Raw genomic sequence first — 22,463 nt, 5'->3', positions numbered from 1 at the left:
TCAGGCCTACCACTGTTGTGTCATCTGCAAACTTGATGATTGAGTTGGAGACATGCGTGGCCACGCAGTCATGGGTGAACAGGGAGTATAGGAGGAGGGGAGGTGTTGTTGCCTACCTTCAGCACCTGGGGGCGGTCTGTCAGGAAGTCCAGGACCCAGTTTCACAGGGCGGGGTTCAGACCCAGGGCCCGAGCTTAATGATGAGCTTGGAGGGTACTATGGTGTTGAAGGCTGAGCTGTAGTCAATGATATTCCTCTAGGTATTCCTCTTGTTCAGATGGGATAGGGCAGTGCGATGGCGTCAACCGTGGACATTGTGTGTAAATCTGGATAAAACACAACATTGTACGGTTGGATCACATGCATCTAAGCTCTAACTAAACCATGTTGAAAAAAAATCCAATAGTGGTGTGTTTTCATTAAAATAAATTAGTTGTTTCTATGAAAACCCCCATTTTGGCTAGCCTAACCAGCCGCCAGATGGCATGGCACTATTATTACAAATGACGTAAAAGGAATAATAGGGCCATCTGGCGACCGTTTGGGCTACATTTTGGCATGTCCCACGTCATGTTTGTTCAAAATCGTTGTATGGCCATTGTTATTTTGTTTCTTTGACAAAGTCAGTTCTGAAGATTGTTATGTTTAATGTGATGTGATTAATTTACGTTTGTTCCTCAGGTGATTATTTTAGCACCAGAGGGCGCTGTGCATTCGTAATCAGAAAAAGGTTGAAAATACCATGGCATGAGGTAAGGTAAACTGGATAGGTTGTATTTGTGTTCGAAGTATAAAAATGTAGCTAACATTGGATGATATATGTAAACGTTTTATGCGTGCATGTCCACTATTTGGAAATCGTATCTAGCCTGAATGCTATCTGGGAGGCTTCGGACGTCCCTACCGCCATTGAAGTTGAAATGTAGCTGAAATGGTTATGGTAAAAGGTACGTTAGGGTTTAGGGTAGGGACGTCCCAAGGATCCCGGATAGCAAGGCTCGTAAACAAACTGGCTAATAAATGTGCCTACGCAGCCACAGACAACGTAATCTTTGACGAAGCTAGGCTAGCGTTAACGTGCTGAGCCAGCATCAGCTCAGCTGTCAGTTGTGTGTGGACCTTGTCCCTTCTGCGTAGCTGAAAGTGTCCCCTCTCTCTCTCTCTACACAGTTTCACGCAGCATCCATCCAGACAGTCAGTAGACTCCGGTTGCATAAGGTTACATAATTATCGGGAAATCTCGGTATTGCTGCACCAGAAACAAGCGAAGCAGCCAAAGCAAAGGATGTAGCTAGAAACACGGTGGGTAACGTTAACTTAACTAGGTAACGTTAGTTGGCTGTTAAAGCTAGCTTTAGCATGTATGAGCTAGAAACCCTGACTAGCTACCTAGTAAGTTAACGTGGCTAGTTATAATTCGAGGTTAGCTAGTTACTACGTCAACAGTAATTTAGTTAGCGAACGATAACTGTTAACGGAAAGGAACATTTGAGCTAACGTTTTTTCGTGTTGTTGTTTAGCTAGCTATTTGACACTAGATATATTTTGTTTGCCAATATCAAAGGCTCAATGTTGGCTGTTTAATTTCTGCTGCACTTGTTAGCTACAGTCATAAAATGTATTGTATAAAGTACCTAGTTAGCTAAAGGAGATGCCCTGTCTTGAAGAGAGTAGTCAGTATCACCTTGAGATCTAATGCAGTTGCTCAGTTACTACCAATGTGTATAATAAAACATTGGTTACTACAGCCGTTTGCCAAGCTTTTCATTGTGAGCTGTTGCAGTGGTTAAGGATAATATGCACCCATAATCACCTATTCATACCCACCCACTAATCAAAAGGCAAATATTAAACTCACACACACTGGGATTTGAGACGGATAAGCTATGCAGTATGCTTTGCAAATTAGCAGATAACATGGCAAACATTAACGGCATGAGACAATGTAATTGCAACCACGATGGTAACATGCAACTGGAAAAGACTGAAGGTTGGTAGCTACATCAAATTGTGAGCAGAATGACTAGGGTCATTTACTTTAGGAAGCCAAGGGATGTGCTGCTACTGAGTCAGTCACCGGATTCATGGAAAAATGCATAGATAATGTGATACCGATTGTGTCTTTCAAAACTTAAACTGTGGATTGATGAGAAACTGAAGGAGAGAGATGCTGCTTAGAAATACGGCAAGGTGACCAGGGACAATTGCATGGTTAAACAGTACAAATATGACCTATGCAGATAAATCAAGATGACAAGACACAAGTGTAGGTACAACATGGAGGAGAAATTAAGCGGTTTGGATACTCGGTGTATGTGGCAGTGGCTTCTAAACATCACGGATTACAAAAAGAAACCCAGTTAGGTCGTGGACACCAACGCTGCCCTACCGGACAAGCAAAACGTATTTTTGTCACGCTTTGTGAAAACGACTCTGAGCTGCAGAGAGCCCCTGAGGACCACGAGGCTACGTGCTTAAGGTCTCCACGGAGGGCGTATGTACAGTGGGGGAAAAAGTATTTGATCCCCTGCTGATTTTGTACGTTTGCCCACTGTTAAAGAAAGGATCAGTCTATAATTTTAATGGTAGGTTTATTTGAACAGTGAGAGACAGAATAACAACAAATAAATCCAGAAAAACGCATGTCAAAAATGTTATAAATTGATTTGCATTTTAATTAGGGAAATAAGTATTTGACCCCCTCTCAATCCGAAAGATTTCTGGCTCCCAGGTGTCTTTTATACATGTAACGAGCTGAGATTAGGAGCACACTCTTAAAGGGAGTGCTCCTAACCGCAGCTTGTTACCTGTAAAAAAGACACCTGTCAATCAGATTCCAAACTCTCCACCATGACCAAGACCAAAGAGCTCTCCAAGGATGTCAGGTACAAGATTGTAGACCTACACAAGGCTGGAATGGGCTACAAGACCATCGCCAAGCAGCATGGTGAGAAGGTGACAACATTTGGTGCGATTATTCGCAAATAGAAGAAACACAAAAGAACTGTCAATATCCCTCGGCCCGGGGCTCCATGCAAGATCTCACCTCGTGGGGTTGCAATGATCATGAGAACGGTGAGGAATCAGCCCAGAACTACACGGGAGGATCTTGTCAATGATCTCAAGGCAGCTGGGACCATAGTCACCAAGAAAACAATTGGTAACACACTACGCCGTGAAGGACTGAAATCCTGCAGCGCCCGCCAGGTCCCCCTGCTCAAGAATACATATACATGCCCGTCTGAAGTTTGCCAATGTACATCTGAATGATTCAGAGGACAACTGGGTGAAAGTGTTGTGGTCAGATGAGACCAAAATGGAGCTCTTTGGCATCAACTCAACTCGCCGTGTTTGGAGGAGGAGGAATGCTGCCTATGACCCCAAGAACACCATCTCCACCGTCAAACATGGAGGTGGAAACATGCTTTGGGGGTGTTTTTCTGCTAAGGGGACAGGACAACTTCACCGCATCAAAGGGACGATGGATGGGGCCATGTACCGTCAAATCTTGGGTGAGAACATCCTTCCCTCAGCCAGGGCATTGAACATGGGTCGTGGATGGGTATTCCAGCATGACAATGACCCAAAACACACAGCCAAGGCAACAAAGGAGTGGCTCAAGAAGAAACACATCAAGGTCCTGGAGTGGCCTAGCCAGTCTCCAGACCTTAATCCCATAGAAAATCTGTGGAGGGAGCTGAAGGTTTGAGTTGCCAAACGTCAGCCTCAACCTTAATGACTTGAGAAGATCTGCAAAGAGGAGTGGGACAAAATCCCTCCTGAGATGTGTGCAAACCTGGTGGCCAACTACAAGAAATGTCTGACCTCCGTGATTGCCAACAAGGGTTTTGCCACCAAGTACTAAGTCATGTTTTGCAGAGGGGTCAAATACTTATTTCCCTCATTAAAATGCAAATCATTTTATAACATTTTTGACATGTGTTTTTCTGGATTTTTTTGTTATTCTTTCTCTCACTGTTCAAATGAACCTACCATTAAAATTCTAGACCGATCATTTCTTTGTAAGTGGGCAAATGTACAAAATCAGCAGGGGATCAAATACTTTTTTCCCCCATTTGTAAGTCATTCAATCGTGTAAACCCACACAAGGCTGGCCCAGACGACATCCCTAGCCTCAGAACATGTGCAGACCAACTAGCTGTTGTGTTTTCTGACATTTTCAATCTCTAGTTCAGGCTGTTATTCACACTTGCTTCAAGATGGCCACCATCATTCCTGTGCCCAAGAAAGAGAATGTAACTGAATGACTACCGACCAGTATCTCTCATGTAATGAAGTTCTTCAACAGGCTAGTCAATGAGTAGGTCACCTCCTCCCTCCCCGATACACTTGACCCTCCAATTTGCCTACTGCCCAACAGATCCACGGACTACGCAACCGCCATTGCACTGCACACTGCCCTCACCCACCTGGACAAGAAGAATGCATATGTGAGAATGCTGTTCATCGTCTATCGCTCAACCTTCAAAACCATAGTGCCCTCTAAGCTCACCACAAAGCTCACAGCCCTGGGACTTACCTCCCTATGCTACTGGGTCCTGAAATTTCTGACAGGGAGCCCCCAGCTGGTGAAGGTAGGCAACATTACCTCACTGATCCTCAACATGGGGCCCCACAAGGGTGTGTCCTCAGTCCCCTCCTGTACTCGCTGTATACCCACTACTGCGTGGACTCACACAGCTCCATCATCAAGTTCACTGATGACGACAGTAGTAGGCCTCATTTGCCTACAGGGAGAAAGTAGGCACTCTGACCGTGTGGTGCCAGGTAAACAACCTCTCAACATCAGCAAAACAAAGGAGCTGATTGTGGACTAAAGGAGGAACCAGGCTGGGCATGCCCCCATCCTCATCAATGTGGAGACGGTCAAAAAGTTCCCTGGTGTACACATCCAAGGAGCTGAAAGAGTCAAACAACACAGACCCCGTGATGAAGGCACGATAGCGAATCTTTAACCTCAGGAGGCTGAAGAAATTCGGTCTGTCCCCGAGGACCCTCAGTGTTCTATGGGAGCATCATCAAGCATACTGTCGGGCTGCATCACAGCTTGGTAACTCCACCGCCGCTGACCGCAAGGCACGACAGAGGGTGGTAGGCTCAGCCCAACGCACCATTGGGTGCACACTGCCTGCCCTCCAGGACACCTACAACACCAGGTGTCGCAGGGAGGCTAAGAATATCATCAGGGACCTCAGCCACCCGTCACTCAGCCACAGGCAATATAGAAGAATCATGGCTAAAACTAACAGACTGGCCTATAGCTTGTACCCCCAGACCATCAGGCTGCTGAATATCCACCAGTAGTTGTCGTCATCCCCCAACAGATATCTACCCCGCCCACACCCCAATGGACATTATCATGTCACAGTTGTAAATATGTATATATTTTTTGCTTCGTTCACACCTACGCTGTTGGCGCTCGGAGCGCAAGTATTTCACTATAGACTGCAACTACATCTGCACCCTGTGCAGGTGACAAAAAAAAGATCCTCTGACCAGTAGATTAGATTGTATCAGCTGAACAGCATGACTAATGCTCATTTGATATGATTTCAGCACTCTGACTACGCTGTGGCATTAACCTTCAGTCAGCTCGGTTGGCGTCTTTGGCTTGCTGTTTTGGTATGCAGATATTTAGCCAATTCCCTTCAATAATTTTTTTTCTTCTCCCCCATGATAAGGAAGTGGGAAGATTGTGGAAAGGGAGAAGAGCGGGATCATTAGGACGTTGTGCCCACAGGCTCGGAGCGTGTGTGTGTGTTGGGGTGCATGCAGCTTTAGGATACCGCACTGATGGAGAAGAGGGACAGGAAGCCGGGCTACTTTGCCAGGTAAGTGAAAGGTTCTTCTGTGTATAGCCTCTTTTAGGTCTATGCCAAAGTGTTTACAGTGTTGCGTCTTTAGAGAGCCTGTGAAGTGGGTTTTAGTGTTACCAGCATGTGGCAACAGTTTTGCTTCCCTGTGTGCATAGCGATTTGAGGGAGGACGGGATGTTTTGTAGCACCACTAACTGATGTCCCACTATGCCGTTGTTTGTTACGGTGCATTGAGTGACTGTCCACTTTTAGTCTGACTAGCATTGTGTTCACTGAGTAGTGCTCTGTAGCCATCTGGCCCTCACTGCACTGGGTACACCTGATACTAGCACTGATGCAATAGAGTTATGCGTCAATGCTCAGGCACAGTAGAGTAGCCGACTGGATTTCTATCCCTGTAAGTAGCTGAAGCATGAGACATCCAGTAGTGATGATGTATGCTTGAGATCCTGGCTCTGTCTACTCCTGGGATAAGGAGGTTGCTGCTGTTTTTGGACGAGTTGTTTGTTTTGCTGCGCTTGAATGAGTACGCAGGCAGACTAGCTTTTTCCTCTGCTACCAGGATAGAGAGAAAGCAAGAGGGGGATAAAAAGGTAAAGCGCCAAAGGAAATCTCTACATTCCGCTCTTGTTAATGTCCCTGTGTGAAACAGGAGTGTGCTGTTTGGAATTTATTGGTGGAATCCAGAAATGTTTACCAGATGTGTGTATGGTCTGCTGCTGTGTTTGTAATGGATGAGAGGCTATTTGAAGGCCAGAACTGTATCTGTCTGTCTTCTTTCCAAACCTATTGATCCAGTGCTCCTCCATTACTCTGTCGCTGTCAAGCTCTCTCTTTAGTCGTCTGCTTCTCCATTTTCACATGTCCTTTGCCTGTACAGCAGCTGTTTTCCTTGAATTTTATTTCCCTGCCCCACTCTTTCACCAGCTTTTTCTATACTGGGCGCACACAGCCAGGACCTTGTTTACAATCCATTTCAATCCGACTCTAGAGCTACATGCTGCCATGTCGGCTTAGTTAGCTGCAGCTTCCCCTGTTAATGAACCCAGGCAGGCGGGGGTGGGAGACTCCATGACATCACCGCCTGACCTATCAATAATTAATCAGGAAAAAGGACAGAGGAGCAGAGAAAGTGGGCAAGCAAAAGACAGTGATGTTTTGGATTTCTGTTTTTGAGTTTTTCACAACCGAACAGGAAACTTTCATTAGTAGTGAAATCCAATGTTCATAAGCCTGATTGGAAGTAAACAGATTGACCACCCCTCCCTCCATATCCTCAGGTTGAAGAGACGGCGACAGCTCAAACAGAGCCAATCAGAGAAGGCTATGGCTGAGCAGAACCCGTCGGATTCGTCCTTAAAAACGCCCGTCATCTCCTGCCCATCCCTCCCTGCTTTTTCTGACCCTCAGGAGAGGATAAAACCAAACCCACCTGAAGGTTTAGGTAAAACACGCACCACACACACAACCTTTCTATAGGCACAGGGGCACATTAACAAAGGGTCAGAAGTGCACTACATGACCAAAAGTATGTGGACACCTTCTCGTCAAACTTCTCATTCCAAAATCATGGGCATTAATATGGAGTTGGTCTCCCCTTTGCTGCTATAACAGCCTCCACTCTTCTGGGAAAGCTTTCCACTAGATGTTGGAACAGAAATTTGTGTTAATGTTGGGTTTTTGAGCTAGCGTCCAATAAACTCCCATTCACGTCTTGTCCCAGAATCGGCCAGAATGCACCACGCAGTCCATGGGAAACGTTGCCCATGCTACGCCAATGGGCCGCGTGGTTCATTCTGGGCGATTCTGGGACAAGACGTGAATGGGAGTTTATTGGTCGCTAGCTCAAAAACCCAACATTAACACAAATTTCATCAACAATAAGTACAACATTACAAATCTTTTCTGAGATGTGAGATAATTAACTTGCTATATGTAATATCGTATAGCTTTGGAATCTTGACATTCTCTACTTTTGAGGAAAATAGGAGTGTTTCTTGACATACACTGACTTTGAGAAGGGATTGCGTAACGATTAACATGACCGTGAACACGATTGGACCACAGTCTGCTGGGTGAGGCATTATACGTTCCTTCATTCATTGGATTCAGACTCCACTCTGTGAGGCACATCGATCTGCAGGTTGAACATGAGATTGTGGACAGCTAACTACCTACTTTACATGCTGGTATTGTCTTTGGTTGTTGTGTTTAACTACGTTAGCTAGCAAGCCAGCCCGTAGCGAGATCATTGCATTGTGGATTTTGTAGTCGACTTGACCTGCAACAGATTTCAACGATTTTCCATGTTGCTACCAACCTTATTATAAAGGGAAAATTAAACATTTGGTCGCAAAAAATGCTCATATTTTAAAGGAATGGTGGATTTTTTTCCTTTTAAGGACAACTGCTCTTTCCATGACAGACTGACCAGGTGAATCCAGGTTAAAGCTATGTTCCCTTATTGATGTCACTTGTTAAATCCACTTCAATCAGTGTAGATGAAGGGGAGGGGACAGGTTAAAGAAGGATTTTTAAGCCTTGAGACAATTGAGACATTGATTGTGTATGTGTGCCATTCAGAGGGTGAATTGGCAAGACAAAAGATTTAAGTGCCTTTTGAACGGGATGTAAACTCAGCAAAAAAAGAAACGTCCTCTCACTGTCAACTGCGTTTATTTTCAGCAAACTTAACATGTAAATATTTGTATGAACATAACAAGATTAAACAACTGAGACATAAACTGAACAAGTTCCACAGACATGTGACTAACAGAAATTGAATAATGGTTCCCTGAACAAAGGGGGGTTCAAAATCAAAAGTAACAGTCAGTATCTGGTGTGGCCACCACCTGCATTAATTACTGCAGTTCATCTCCTCCTCATGGACTGCATCAGATTTGCCATTCTTCCTGTGAGATGTTACCAACCTCTTCCACCAAGGCACCTGCAAGTTCCCAGACATTTCTGGGGGAATGGCCCTAGCCCTCACCCTCCGATCCAACAGATCCCAGACGGGCTCAATGGGATTGAGATCTGGGCTCTTCGCTGGCCATGGCAGAACACTGACATTCCTGTCTTGCAGGAAATCACGCACAGAATGAGCAGTATGGCTGTTGGCATTGTCATGCTGAAGGGTCATGTCAGGGTGAGCCTGCAGGAAGGGTACCACATGAGTGAGGAGGATGTCTTCCCTGTAACGCACAGCGTTGAGATTGCCTGCAATGACAACAAGCTCAGTCCGATGATGTTGTGACACACCGCCCCAGACCATGACGGACCCTCCACCTCCAAATTGATCCCACTCCAGAGTTTAGGCCTCGGTGTAACGCTCATTCCTTCGACGATAAACGTGAATCCGACCATCACCCTTGGTGAGACAAAACTGCGACTCGTCAGTGAAGAGCACTTTTTGCCAGTCCTGTCTGGTCCAGCGACAGTGGGTTTGTGTCCATAGGTGACATTGTTGCCGGTGATGTCTGGTGAGGATCTGCCTTACAACAGGCCTACAAGCCCTCAGTCCAGCCTCTCTCAGCCTATTGCGGACAGTCTGAGCACTGATGGGGGATTGTGCATTTCTGGTGTAACTCGGGCAGTTGTTGCCATCCTGTACCTGTTCCGCAGGTGTGATGTTCGGATGTACCGATCATGTGCAGGTGTTGTTACACGTGGTCTGCCACTGCGAGGACAATATCTCCTTGTAGCGCTTTCTTAGGGGTCTCACAGTACGGACATTGCAATTTATTGCCCTGGCCACATCTGCAGTCCTCATGCCTCCTTGCAGCATGCCTAAGGCACGTTCACGCAGATGAGCAGGGACCCTGGGCATCTTTCTTTTGGTGTTTTTCAGAGTCAGGACACTAAAGAGGCCTTTCTACTAAGTTTTCATAACTGTGACCTTAATTGCTTACCGTCTGTAAGCTGTTAGTGTCTTAACGACCGTTCCACAGGTGCATGTTCATTAATTGTTATTGGTTCATTGAACAAGCATGGGAAACAGTGTTTAAACCCTTTACAATGAAGATCTGTGAAGTTATTTGGATTTTTATGAATTATATTTGAAAGACAGGGTCCTGAAAAGGGGACGTTTCTTTTTTTACTGAGTTTAGTAGTAGGTGCCAGGCGCACTGGTTTGTGTAAAGAAGTGCAACGCTGCTGGGTTTTTCCACTTTGAACAGATTCCCATGTGTATCAAGAATGGTCTACCACCCAAAGGACATCCAGTCAACTTGACACAATTGTGGGATGCATTGGAGTCAACATGGGCCAGCATCCCTGTGGAATGCTTTTAACACCTTGTAGAGTCCATGCCCCAACGAATTGAGGCAGTTCTGAGGACAAAATGGGAAGGTGCAAGATCTTCAAGTTCCTCTGTGTCCACATCACTAAGGATCTATCATTGTCCAAACACACTAACACAGTTGTGAAGAGGACACGACAATGCCTCTTCCTCAGGAGGCAAAAACGATTCAGCATGGGCCCTCAGATCCTCAAAGTTCTACAGCTGCACCATTGAGAGCATGTTGACTGGCTGCATCAACGCTTGGTATGGGCAACCGCTTGGGATCCGACCACAAAGCCCTACAGAAGGTAGTGCGGATGGTACGTCACAAAAAATTGTCAGACTGCAGCCACCCAAGTCAGAGACTGTTCTCTTTGCTACCGCATGGCAAGCGGTACCGACGCACCAAGTCTGGAACCAACAGGACCCTGAACAGCTACTACCCCCAAGCCATAAGACTAAATAGTTAGTCTGGGTAGCTATTTGGTTAACTATTTAACAATCTGCATTGACCCTTTTTTGACTCATCACATACACTGTTGCTACTGTTTACTAATATCTGTCACTTTATTCCTAGTTTATAAGTACATATCGCTCTACCTCAACTTCCTCGTACCCCTGCACATGGACTCGGTACTGATACCCCTTGTATATAGCCATGGTATTGTTAATCAATGTGTCTTAATACTTTTATATGCTTTACTTTTCTATTATTTCTATATTTTCTTTCTCTCTGCATTGTTGGGAAGGACCCGTAAGCAAGCATTTCACTGTTAGTCCACACCTGTTGTTTACGAAGTGACAAATAAAATTTGATTTGAAGTAAACAACATTTGCAAAAATGTATTTGCGGGAATACACTGCCCTCAAAGACACATGATGTGAGTCGTTTCATGTGACAGATTAACATTTCCATAGTTTTTTTCTGGGTACACCACCCAAAGGACATCCAGTCATGGTTTGGGGGGCGTGGCCACTGGTGCTGTTGCTGATTAGAAATTTTAGAGGCCCTCCTGTTGGCCGCAGTGACAAAATGTAGCTGTTTTTAAAGCTAATTTCCTGTAATTCTACACATTTTGCCATGGCTCATGCTATCTGACTGACTCAAACATTATAGCACAATCAATGGGATCCCCATGCCATGATAAATATTCTCAAATGCATAATTTTTTACATTTTAGATGTACCTGAATGTCAAGCTTTTGGTGATTGTTGGTTCTCAAAAATCATCTTAAAGGTCCATTATATTTTCTACATACTTTATATTTGGTTTTAGTCATTTGTTTACCCCTAAAATTATTTTCTATTTACTGTTTGGACATGGGCAGCCCCTAATTATTATTTATAGTAAATAAACTTTTCTTTACAGAAAACCCTGATCTTCGTTATAAACTTAGAGGGAAAATCTAAATATGCAACAACTAGGACAGGTGTTTAATGACTAGGATTGTCCCTTTTGGCTTCTGGACAACGAAGAAAGTTGATATGAAAACCAGTAGTGAAATTCTGAAGCTTTTTTGTTTGCTACTGCTAGCTTAGCTGCTGAGTGCTGCTCCTCTCTGTCTCTCCCTCTGCTCCACTGCTGCAGCCTGTGTCTGTGAGTTGCCTAGCAATGAGTCTCCTCTCTGGCGAGACAGAGCCATTTAGTTGACACATTAAGCAAGCTACTTTTTTACTCCATACACTCACTATACATTGCTAGTCTGCAGCCTTTTTAATCCTGAGGATGTTGCGTAATGACAATACAAACATGTTATTAAATCCGAAAAGGTAGTCATCCTAGTTATGCGCTGACTAAGGAGTCTATGTAGGCCTACACTGCATTAACAGAGCAACTTTTAATCTATATTGTGACTTTCTCGATCTGATAAAGCTACCACTCACTAGTTAGTACAAAGACCTAATGAGTAAGTGACCGCTCTTACCAGTGGTAAATTCTGTGTGGATGTACAGTGACCCACAGCTGGACTCTTCACAGCCTGCTGTACAATGCTGAGTCATTCCTCCAGTTTCTATAGAGGAGCTGGAGTAGAGGAAGTAGGGGGAGGGTGTTCTAATGAACTGGCTCTGGCAATAAGAAGTGCTGACTATGACTGTAGTGTAGAGAGTTCACTAGGATACTAGCTAGCCGTGTGTGTTTGCGAGCAAGGGTTATGCTTTTAATATAATTCAATTTAAAGCGGTGTGCGCTAGTTTTTGTGTATACATGCATTTGTGTTTCTGAATGAACGGAGCAATAATTGTTTTTGCTGTTTTCAGGCTATCATCTCTATACTGTGTCACTGACCTATTTCTCTCTCTTTCAGATGACAGCAACAACATGAGCAGCCAGGCCAAGAAAGAGAAGAGGAGGCCCCCCGGGACAGTGGAGTATACTGTGAGTACAGGCTGCCTATGCAATGCCTCACTACAACTCCCACATGGGGTTCTGACTCAGACTCTAACTTAGGTTTGTCCACATTGCTTTCCTAAAGTTTTTTTACATTTTTGTAATGAAATAATATAGCAAAAAGGTTGCATGCTATTCAGGGAGTCAAGGTTTCTGCTTTCTAATTTAGTCTTTCGTGCTGCATTTTGGCTTGGATAGATTGATACTTTTGGTAATAAACATTTACCAAGGATGTAACTTCATGTTGCAGGTGGGACCCCAAGAATCTCTAAACAGCATTGCTCTGAAGTTCAACATCACCCCCAACAAATTGGTGCAGCTCAACCGCCTCTTTTCCCGCAGTGTCTATCCGGGACAGGTGAGCTTTCAGCACTTAACACACCACATCCTGCTGTCAATCTTGGCTTTCTGATTGGCAAACAAGCCTGTCCGTCACCCTTGCAGAAGCTATTTGTTCCTGACGTGGGCCAATCGGAAGCCGAATCTCAGTCTGTGGGTTCCTCTGACCCCACCTCAATCAAAGAGCTATCAGAGAAGGTGTCACAGGTAAGTCAGTTATCCTTGATAAGAAAAACCCAGACTAAAGTAATCAATTTGATCCTAGTTCTGCGCTCATCCCTGTTGCCTGGCAATGTTACAGGATGGAGACTTCAGCGGCAGGTCAGTAAGACCGTTACGACGTGAGCGGTCTCCCCTGTCCGAGGATGAGAACCCCGCCATTGTCAAGTTCATCAAGATGAGCTGCAAGTACTTCACTGACGGAATGGTGAGTGGCCACGCCGGAGGCCATTTTGAGATGAAAACAACCACCACAGCAACAGAGATTCAAACTCATGTCTTTTATTGTCTCCCAGGGTGTGGTGGGAGGGGTGATGATCGTGACGCCCAACAACATCATGTTTGACCCTCACAAGTCGGACCCCCTGGTGATTGAGCACGGCTGTGAGGAGTACGGCCTGATCTGCCCAATGGAGGAGGTGGTGTCTGTGGCCCTCTACAACGACATCTCCCGCATGAAGCTGAAGGACGCGCTGCCGTCGTAAGGACCCACCCTGGCATCCTGAGATTCTTTCGCACTGTCAATTCATCTTTCACTCCCTATTTAATCCCTTTTCCCCCTTTCTTGATCTTATCTTAACCTTACTTTTCTTACTTATTTGTCAAGTGTTGCATTCTGTCTGTCTTCCTCTTTCTGCACTCTCCCGTGTTCTTTCTTTCTTTGGGGGTGAAAATGTTAACTGATTTGCCGAGCTCATGCTGTAGGGTTTCCTGTACCAGATTGTAGGGGCAGACATGACTCCATTTTTTTCTTTAGTTTATCTGTTTCATTTTGTACTGGTTCATTGTTTAGTTAGTATTATTATTTAGCCTTTTTTGAATTCTCTTTTATTTGTGTTCTGTTTTTGAGTTGCATTTTCATTTTGTTCATATATGATTTGTTAAAATTTTCCCATCCTCCGTTGTGATGTGCGTGTGGTGCCCCCTGACTCCTGGCCCGCACAGAGACCTACCCCAGGATCTGTGTCCTCTGTATAGGCCCGGGGAGTGGGAGGAGCTGCCCTCAGAGCGCGACCTCAACCCCTTCAGCCGCTACGAGGCGCTGGATCCCAAACGACCCATCGTCCTGGACGACATCGACTCTGCCCTGTCAGAGATGGGTATGACTGAGAGATGACGCACAATGACTTGTATTGGATCAGGATGAATCAGAGAAAATCAATATACATCATAGTGAATCATTATACATGTGTAGTTTAAGAGAAATCAAAACCAAATGGCTTATGCAGAATAATAATTTAAGCATTATTTAGATCCATGGTAATTTTTGTAATACCTCATGGTTTCTTATATCCCAGTCATAGAGAGGGCAGAGTGTGAGCCAGCAGACCAGTCTCCATCAGACGAGGGTTTCACAGAGCTGGAGCTTCCCTTGAACGGGAGCGCTGAGGAACCAATGAGTGGATCCAGATCACCTGCCATTGCTACCAGCCAGGACCAGCGGGGAGAGCTCCCAGGATCTAGTTCCCCTAAACAGGTGGAGTCCCAGGACCAGTCCCTCTCTGACCCAGTTCCACTGACCTCGCAGAGAGGAGAGGAGGAGGACGAAGGACTGGTACAGAACCGCTCCATCGAGGAAACGACCCAATCACTGCCTGTCCTTTCAGAGACTGAGAAAGACGGTGAACTGTTGAAGGAAAAGCCTGCTAGCCTAGCCACACGCCAAGCCAAAGACGGGAACTCTTCAGGGCAACTGGTGAACAGTGTTAGCGACCACTCAGAATCAGCAATGGACCAAAACAGGAAGCTGAGCTTGAGTGAGACCGCTTCGGGGAAATTTAGTTCTCAGGAACCCAGCCCTGCAGAGGAGCGGCTGAGTGAGGAAGAGAAGCGAAAGAGGAGCAACAAGGCGGAGGTGAAGTCTTGGCTGCTGGAGAGGATGCAGGCACCTATCCAAAGTGAGTGTTCACAAGCGGTTTGTGCGGTTTCTTGTATTGCATTGTTTCAATATTACATTTCTCTCTCTCTCTGCAGACATGCTGCTCTCCACAGAGGAGAAGAGTAAGACCCCGCCCATGTTCCTTTGCTTCAAGGTGGGCAAGCCCATGAGGAAGTCCTTCATCATTGGCCGGACATCCAGCCCCGCCCACACTCGAGGAAAGCAGCCAGAGTACTGGTTTGCTGTGCCCCAGGAGAGGTGAGAGGTCAACCAATGAGAACAGTCACAACCTCTTTGAGAACTGGGGTGTATTCACAATGCTATAAATGTTGAATGTTCTGAAACATAAATGTGGTGTGTTTCAGGGTGGACCACCTGTATGCGTTCTTTGTCCAGTGGTCTCCTGACGTGTATGGTAAGGAGGCCAGGGAGCAGGGCTTCGTGGTCGTGGAGAAGGACGAGCTCAACATGATCGATAACTTCTTCAGTGACCCCAAGTCTTCTCGCAGCTGGGAGGTGCGTTCACACGGCATGACCTCAGTCTGTGTGGTGTTGTATGTTCGCATTGAGGTCAAGTGTTTTGTGACTTTGTGGTTGTATGCGGGGGTTTTTTGTGTTTGGCCCAAGCTGTGTTCAATGTTTTAACCATGCATTGAGTTTAGTATGTTTTGACTGTACGTTGAGGTGTCTGACCGTACATGGTTGTGTTCGTAGATCATCACCATCAACGAGGCGAAGCGCAGGCAGAGTTTTGGCAGCTATGAGGGGGAGGAGCCTTTTGGGGATCTACTGCCCATGCTCAGTGACCCCAGCGCTCTCCTGCAGGACACACACATAGAGAAGGTAAACACAGAAATGCCATGACACACAAAACACTTTCAATCAAGAAAACATACCCAGTGTGACTTCACCTACACAACCTGCACACAAACTCCGAAATACACATTTACACACTGAATCACGTGTCTCTCTCCTCACAGCTTGCGTGTCGGCTGCCAGCGCGGGTGCAGGGGTATCCATGGCGACTGGCTTACAGTACGGTGGAACACGGGACCAGCCTAAAGACCCTGTACAGGAGCCTATTAGAGGTGGACAGCCCTGTGCTACTGGTCATCAAAGACATGGACAGCCAGGTACTCACACACTGAACATGGTGCTCAATTTGTATTGGGCTCTTGAGTTTTATTCACTCTCTTTATCTCCCCCCCTCCCAGTTGTTTGGGGGATACTCCACCCATCCCTTCAGAGTAAGTGAGCACTGCTATGGCACGGGAGAGACCTTCCTCTTCAGTTTCTGCCCTGAAATCAAGGTCAGACATAATCTCATTTATACTCTGTGTTGTATCCACATACCTACACTACCGTTCAAAAGTTTGGGGTCACTTAGAAATGTCCTTGTTTTCCATGAAAACATACATGAAATGAGTTGCAAAATGAATAGGAAAGAGTCAAGACAGTGACAAGGTTATAAATAATGATTTTAAATTGAAGTAATTGTGTCCTTCAAACTTTGCTTTCGTCAATGAATCCTCCATTTGCATCAATTACAGCCTTGCAGACCTTTGGCATTCTAGTTGTCAATTTGTTGAGGTAATCTGAAGAGATTTCACCCCATGCTTCCTGAAGCACCTCCCACAAATTGGATTGGCTTGATGGGCACTTCTTACGTACTATACGGTCAAGCTGCTCCCACAATAGCTCAATAGGGTTGAGATCTGGTGACTGTGCTGGCCACTCCATTATAGACAGAATGCCAGCTGACTGCTTCTTCCATAAATAGTTATTGCATAGTTTGGAGCTGTGCTTTGGGTCATTGTCCTGTTGTTGGAGGAAATTGGCTCCAATTAAGGGCCGTCCAGTGTATGGCATGGCGTTGCAAAATTGAGTGATAGCCTTCCTCCTTCAAGATACCTTTTACCCTGTACAAATCTCCCACTTTACCACCACCAAAGCACGCCCAGACCATCATTGCCTACACCATGCTTGACAGATGGCGTCAAGCACTCCTCCAGCATCTTTATTTTCTCTGTCTCGCGAATGTGATCTGAACACCTCAAACTTAGATTTGTCTGTCCATAACACTTTTTTCCAATCTTCCTCTGTCCCGTGTCTGTTTTTTTGCCCATCTTATTTTTTTCTGGTTAGAGACCGTTTGCGTTGTTCTGTGAAGGGAGTAGTACAGTGTTGTACGAGATCTTCAGTTTCTTGGCAATTTCTCGCATGGAATAGCCTTCATTTCTCAGAACAGAATAGACTGAAGAGTTTCAGAAGAAAGTACTTTGTTTCTGGCCATTTTGAGCCTGTAATCGAACCCACAAATGCTGATGTTCCAGATACTCAACTAGTCTAAAGAAGGCCAGTTTTATTGCTTCTTTAATTAGAACAACAGTTTTCAGCTGTGCTAATTCTTTTGCAAATATGTTTTCTCATGATCAATTAGCCTTTTAAAATGATAAACTTGGATTGTCTAATTTAAGGTGCCTTTGGAACACAAGAATGATGGTTGCTGATAATGGGCCTCTGTACGCCTATGTAGATATTCTATAAAAAATCTGCTGTTTCCAGCTACAATTGTCATTTACAACATTAACAATGTCTACACTGTATTTCTGATCAATTTGATGTTATTTTAATGGACAAAAAAATTTGCTTTTCTTTCAAAAACAAGGACATTTTTAAGTGACCCCAAACTTTTGAACAGTAGTGTACGTTTACGTTTTACAATTCATATGACCTCTGTCATTGCTTCGCTGCCTGACTTGATGTGGGTTGCTTTTCTTTTGCTCAGGTTTACCGCTGGACTGGGGAGAACTCCTACTTTGTGAAAGGCAACATAGATTCTCTTCAGATGGGAGGAGGAGGGTGAGTGTATTTGAATATACAGTCCCTTCAGAAAGTATTCATAATACCCTTGACTTATTCCACATTTTGTGTTATAGCCTGTATTCAAAATGGATGTAACATCATTTTCTTCTCACCCATCTACACATAATACTCCATAATGACAAAGTGAAAACATGTTTTTAGAAATGTTAGCAAATGTATTGAAAGTGAAATACAGAAATATAAAATCTACATAAGTATTTACACCCCTGAGTCAATACATGTTAGAATCACCTTTGGCAGCGAGTACAGCTCAGTCTTTTTGGGTAAGTCTCTAGGAGCTTTGCACACCTGGATTGTACAATATTTGCACATTCTTTCAAAAAAATCTTCAAGCTCTGTCAAGTTGGTTGTTGATCATTCCTAGTCAGCCATTTAAGTCTTGCCATAGAGTTTAAGTCAAAACTAACTAGGCCACTCAGGAACATTCAATGTCACATTGGTAAGCAACTCCGGTGTTTATTTGGCCTTGTGTTTTAGTTTATTGTCCTGCAGAAAGGTGAATTTGTCTCCCAGTGTCTGTTGGAAAGCAGACTGAACCAGGTTTTCCTCTAGGATTTTCCTGTGCGTAGCGCTATTCCGTTTCTTTTTATCCTAAAAAACTCCCTAGTCCTTGCCGATGACACACATACCCATGACATGATGCAGCCACCACCATTCCTGAAAATATGAAGAGTGGTACTCAGTGATATGTTTGGGGCAAATTCAACACCTTGCATTCAGGATATAAAGTGCATTTCTTTGCCACATTGTTTTCAGTTTTACTTTAGTGCCTTATTGCAAACAGGATGCACGTTTTGGAATATTTTTCACTCTGTCATGTAGGTTAGCTTTGTGGAGTAAGTACAATGTTGTTGATCCATCCTCAGTTTTCTCCTATCACAGCCATTAAACTCTAACTGTTTTAAAGTCACCATTGTCCTCATGGAGAAATTGCTGAGTGGTTTCCTTCCTCTACAGAAACTGAGTTAGGAAGGACGTTTGTATCCTTGAAGTGACTTGGTGTATTGATACACTATCCAAATTGTAATTAATAACTTCACCATGCTGAAACGGATATTCAATGTCTGCTTTATTATTATTTTTTACCTATCTAACAATAGGTGCCCTTCATTGCGAGGCATTGAAAAACCTCCCTGGTCTTTGTGGTTGAATCTGTGCTTGAAATTCATGTTCTACTGAGGGACCTTACAATTAACTGTATATGTGGGCTACAGAGATGAGGTAGTTATTAAAAAATCATGTTAAACACTTTCACACAGGGAGTCCATGCAACTTATGTGACTTGTTAAGCACATTTTTACTTCTGAACTTATTTAGGCTTGACATCATAAAGGGGTTGACTCAAGACATTTCAGCTTTTCATTTAATTAATTTGTCGAATTTCAAAAACATAATTCCACTTTGAAAGTATGGGGTATTGTGTGTCACTGCCCTACACACAATCTCAATTTAATCATTTTATTCTGGCTGTAACAATAGATGGAAAAAGTCAAGGGGTGTGAATATGTTCTGAAGGTACTGTATGTGGTTGAGCAATGTGAGACTATCTTTGCGGGACCTGCTCTCTCTTTCTGTTGAAGTCAACTTGTAGTTATGAGTCTGTCTGACTTTTCCCTGTCTCTCTTTCTCCTTCCCTCCATCTAGAGGTCAGATAGGGCTGTGGCTGGATGCTGACCTGTATCACGGCACCACCTCCAGCTGTGCCACTTTCCATAACCAGCCCCTCTCTACCCAGAAAGACTTCATCATCCACAGTGTGGAGGTCTGGGCATTCGAGTAACCTCCCTCCACCTCCTCCAGTCCCCTCCAAAACCCACCCGGGGGGGCGACCAGGACCTAGCTTCAACGCCCACCCCTTACTCTACCAGAATGGGAAGCTGATGGTGTGTCATGGTTTATGACAGTTGGTTTGATGTGGTTTGTCCTGAGGGTGGCAGAGGTGTGAGAAGCTGTGGCTGGTGTATTTCCCTCTTACTCTATTGGCTGCCTTATACCTCCCATGCCACCCACAGCTATCCCAGCATGCAGCCTGCCTGCAGAACTCAAAACTTCTACCCAGTTGGAGAAGAGCGACATGTTCCTGGAGGATCAAAGAGGCAATTGTCCTAGCTAACGGAATCAGTCATGAGTTAATTTCAAACACAATATCAAAACATAGGCAATGATATGTGAGATTGTTGTATTAGGGATGTGGGTGCAATGCACATCAAAAAGGAACAAGGTATCTGGTTACAGGTAAGTAAACACGACCATCAATTCTCTACAAACGCAGCAAATCAGAATATTCCTGTTGATAAGTTCGTAACATGTCAGGGGAAAAAACTTATGCGAAAGGTTAGAAGTTTTAGGTAGGCATTTTGTGACTAATTTCTCTTCCAAAACACATCTGCCCCAAAACCACTAAATATAGGAGTAATTGTTTACAAAGAAGAGGCTTACCTTGACTGAAGGTTGTCTTGTTCTTATGTCTCCAGTCCTAAATAGACTTAATGAGAATGTTACATTGCATTTCAGAGCATTCCATGTCTCGCTTTCCAAAACAACTGTCAACTAAGAAGGGAACATAAAGGGGGTTTTGCAATGACCAAATGTCGTTTTATTTTACTTTTGTATGTTTTTTGTTCGTTTCATCACATTTTATAATTTTTCTTATGATTTATTTGTGCAAAGAATGTATGCTTTTTGAAATAGTTTCACTTTGTTACAGAATTTTATTTTTTGGTGAATGTGTTTTGTTTTCTGTTTTTAGGTAAGTCCTGTGATTGGCCACAAGGTTGATACATCCAAGCACTAAATAGATTGAAGAATCTCAAGGCAGTATTAGTCTGTCACATCTTTGACCAACTGTACCTTCTCTTTGTTTTAAGGTGTGTTTCTGTAAGTAGAGTGAGTTACTGCAGAGTGAGAGTTTAGTCTACTCAAGTGTTCATTAGAACACATGAGCCAAGGGAAGTAAGACAGTTCAATAACTAACTCCAAGTTGATTGGTCTGGTCTGTGGAATTAACATCAATCATTTGTTTGTGTATAAACCTGTCACTATTGTCATTTTCTGCCACTACATAAGGGAAGGACCGGTGACTACTGAAATTTTGGGAAAGAAGGGGATATACCATTTGTTTTTTTTCTTAACGTGTTCTGTTGAGATCTTATACCACTGTTTTCCAGACCAATGTTGATAAATGGAGTGTTTGTTTCTGTCTCAAGTTACCATGAGCTGACTAGACCTACTGCATGATATACAGAAAATACTGTAACTGTAATACAGACAATACTGCTTAAATATGACATTCCCCTTTCTGCATCCTACTATTCACAAATCCTTATAGGTGTGGCTTTGTTTGTTTCTGTGTAATAGATGTTGAGTGTTGTTCTCATTGTGAATGTTCCTAAAGTGTTATTTCCTGTGAATCCAAAACTGTCATATTATAGGTGAGTATCACTGAGGATATTTATTGTATTGTTATGTTAAACTAAATAATAAACATAATACAATTCCGGCCTGAGACCTTTTCCCCCCACATCCTCTTGCTTACTTTTCCAAGGTTTGCTTATTTACTTTTAGGTAGGCTACATAGGCACATTTACGATAGGTAAAGCTGACTGTTTCAAAATAGTTTAGGATTTATAAAATTGCTCAACATCTAGCAGGTGTAGGTGCTTGAATGCTATTCATTGACAGCTCAGCGTTCAACACCATAGTGCCCTCAAAGCTCATCACTAAGCTAAGGCCCCTGGAGCTAAACACCTTCTACAACTGGATTCTGGACTTCCTGGCGAGCTGCCCCCAGGTGGTAAGGGTAGGCAACAACATCTGCCACGCATGATCCTCAACACGGGGGCCCCTCGGGCGTGCTCAGTCCTCTCCTATATTCCCTGTTCACCCATGACTGCATGGCCAAGCACGACCAACATCAGCATTAAGTTTGCAGATGAGACAGCCTATAGGGAGGAGGTCACAAGACCTGGCAGTGGTGCCAGGATAACCATCTCAACGTGATCAAGACAAAGGAGATAATCGTGGACTACAAGAAAAGGAGGGCCGAGCATGCCACCATTCTCATCGACGGGGCTGGAGTGGAGCAGGTTGAGTGCTTCAAGTTTCTTGGTGTCCACATCACCAACGAACTGTCGTGATCCAAACACACCAAGACCGTCGTGAAGAGGGCACGACAACATTCCCCCTCAGGAGGCTGAAAAGATTTGGCAGGGTCCTCAGATCCTCAAAAAGTTCTACAGCTGCACCATCGAGAGCATCCTGACTGGTTGCATCACCGCCTGGTATGGCAACTGCTCTGCCTCCGACCGCAAAGCACTATCAAGGGCAGTGCGTACGGAACAGTACATAACTGGACCAAGCTTCCTGCCATCCAGGACCTCTATACCAGGCCGTGTCAGAGGAAGGCCCTAAAAATTGCCAAAGACCAGCCACCCTAGTCATAGACTGTTCTCTTTGCTACTACACAGCAAGCGGTACCGGAGTGCCAAGTCTAGGTCCAAAAGGCTTCTTAACCACTTCTACCCCCAAGCCATAAGACTCCTGAACTGCTAACCAAATAGCTACCTGGACTATTTGCATTGACCCCCCCCCCCCAAAGTCATTTTACTTCTACCTACATGTACACTCATCTCA

General features: G+C 44.4%; 1 protein-coding gene across 5 annotated transcripts; it reads left to right on the top strand.

Moving 5' to 3' along the window:
• The first annotated feature begins 535 nt into the window (after positions 1–535).
• LOC106571501 (nuclear receptor coactivator 7) lies at positions 536–21,336 on the top strand. 5 transcript variants are annotated; one of them, XM_045695769.1, is made up of 18 exons: positions 536–752; positions 1,171–1,302; positions 5,707–5,852; positions 7,118–7,281; positions 12,426–12,496; positions 12,759–12,866; positions 12,953–13,054; positions 13,149–13,274; positions 13,363–13,547; positions 14,012–14,166; positions 14,365–14,964; positions 15,041–15,203; positions 15,311–15,461; positions 15,660–15,788; positions 15,926–16,078; positions 16,160–16,255; positions 17,734–17,807; positions 19,476–21,336. In XM_045695769.1, the coding sequence occupies exons 3-18, from the start codon at positions 5,815–5,817 to the stop codon at positions 19,609–19,611; spliced, it is 2,451 nt and encodes an 816-aa protein (XP_045551725.1). In that variant the 5' UTR covers positions 536–752; positions 1,171–1,302; positions 5,707–5,814; the 3' UTR covers positions 19,612–21,336. The 5 variants fall into 5 exon arrangements, with proteins under 5 accessions (XP_045551725.1, XP_014000144.1, XP_014000145.1 ...); XM_014144669.2 differs by having other exon boundaries at positions 5,703–5,852; XM_014144670.2 differs by lacking the exon at positions 536–752 and having other exon boundaries at positions 1,025–1,302.
• Positions 21,337–22,463: the final 1,127 nt, after the last annotated feature.

This window comes from Salmo salar, chromosome ssa15 (genome assembly GCF_905237065.1).
Source record: "Salmo salar chromosome ssa15, Ssal_v3.1, whole genome shotgun sequence".
Taxonomy (NCBI): Eukaryota; Metazoa; Chordata; class Actinopteri; order Salmoniformes; family Salmonidae; genus Salmo; species Salmo salar.
The sequence above is the reverse complement of the archived record's forward strand: the minus strand, read 5'-3'. Positions and strand labels throughout refer to the sequence as shown.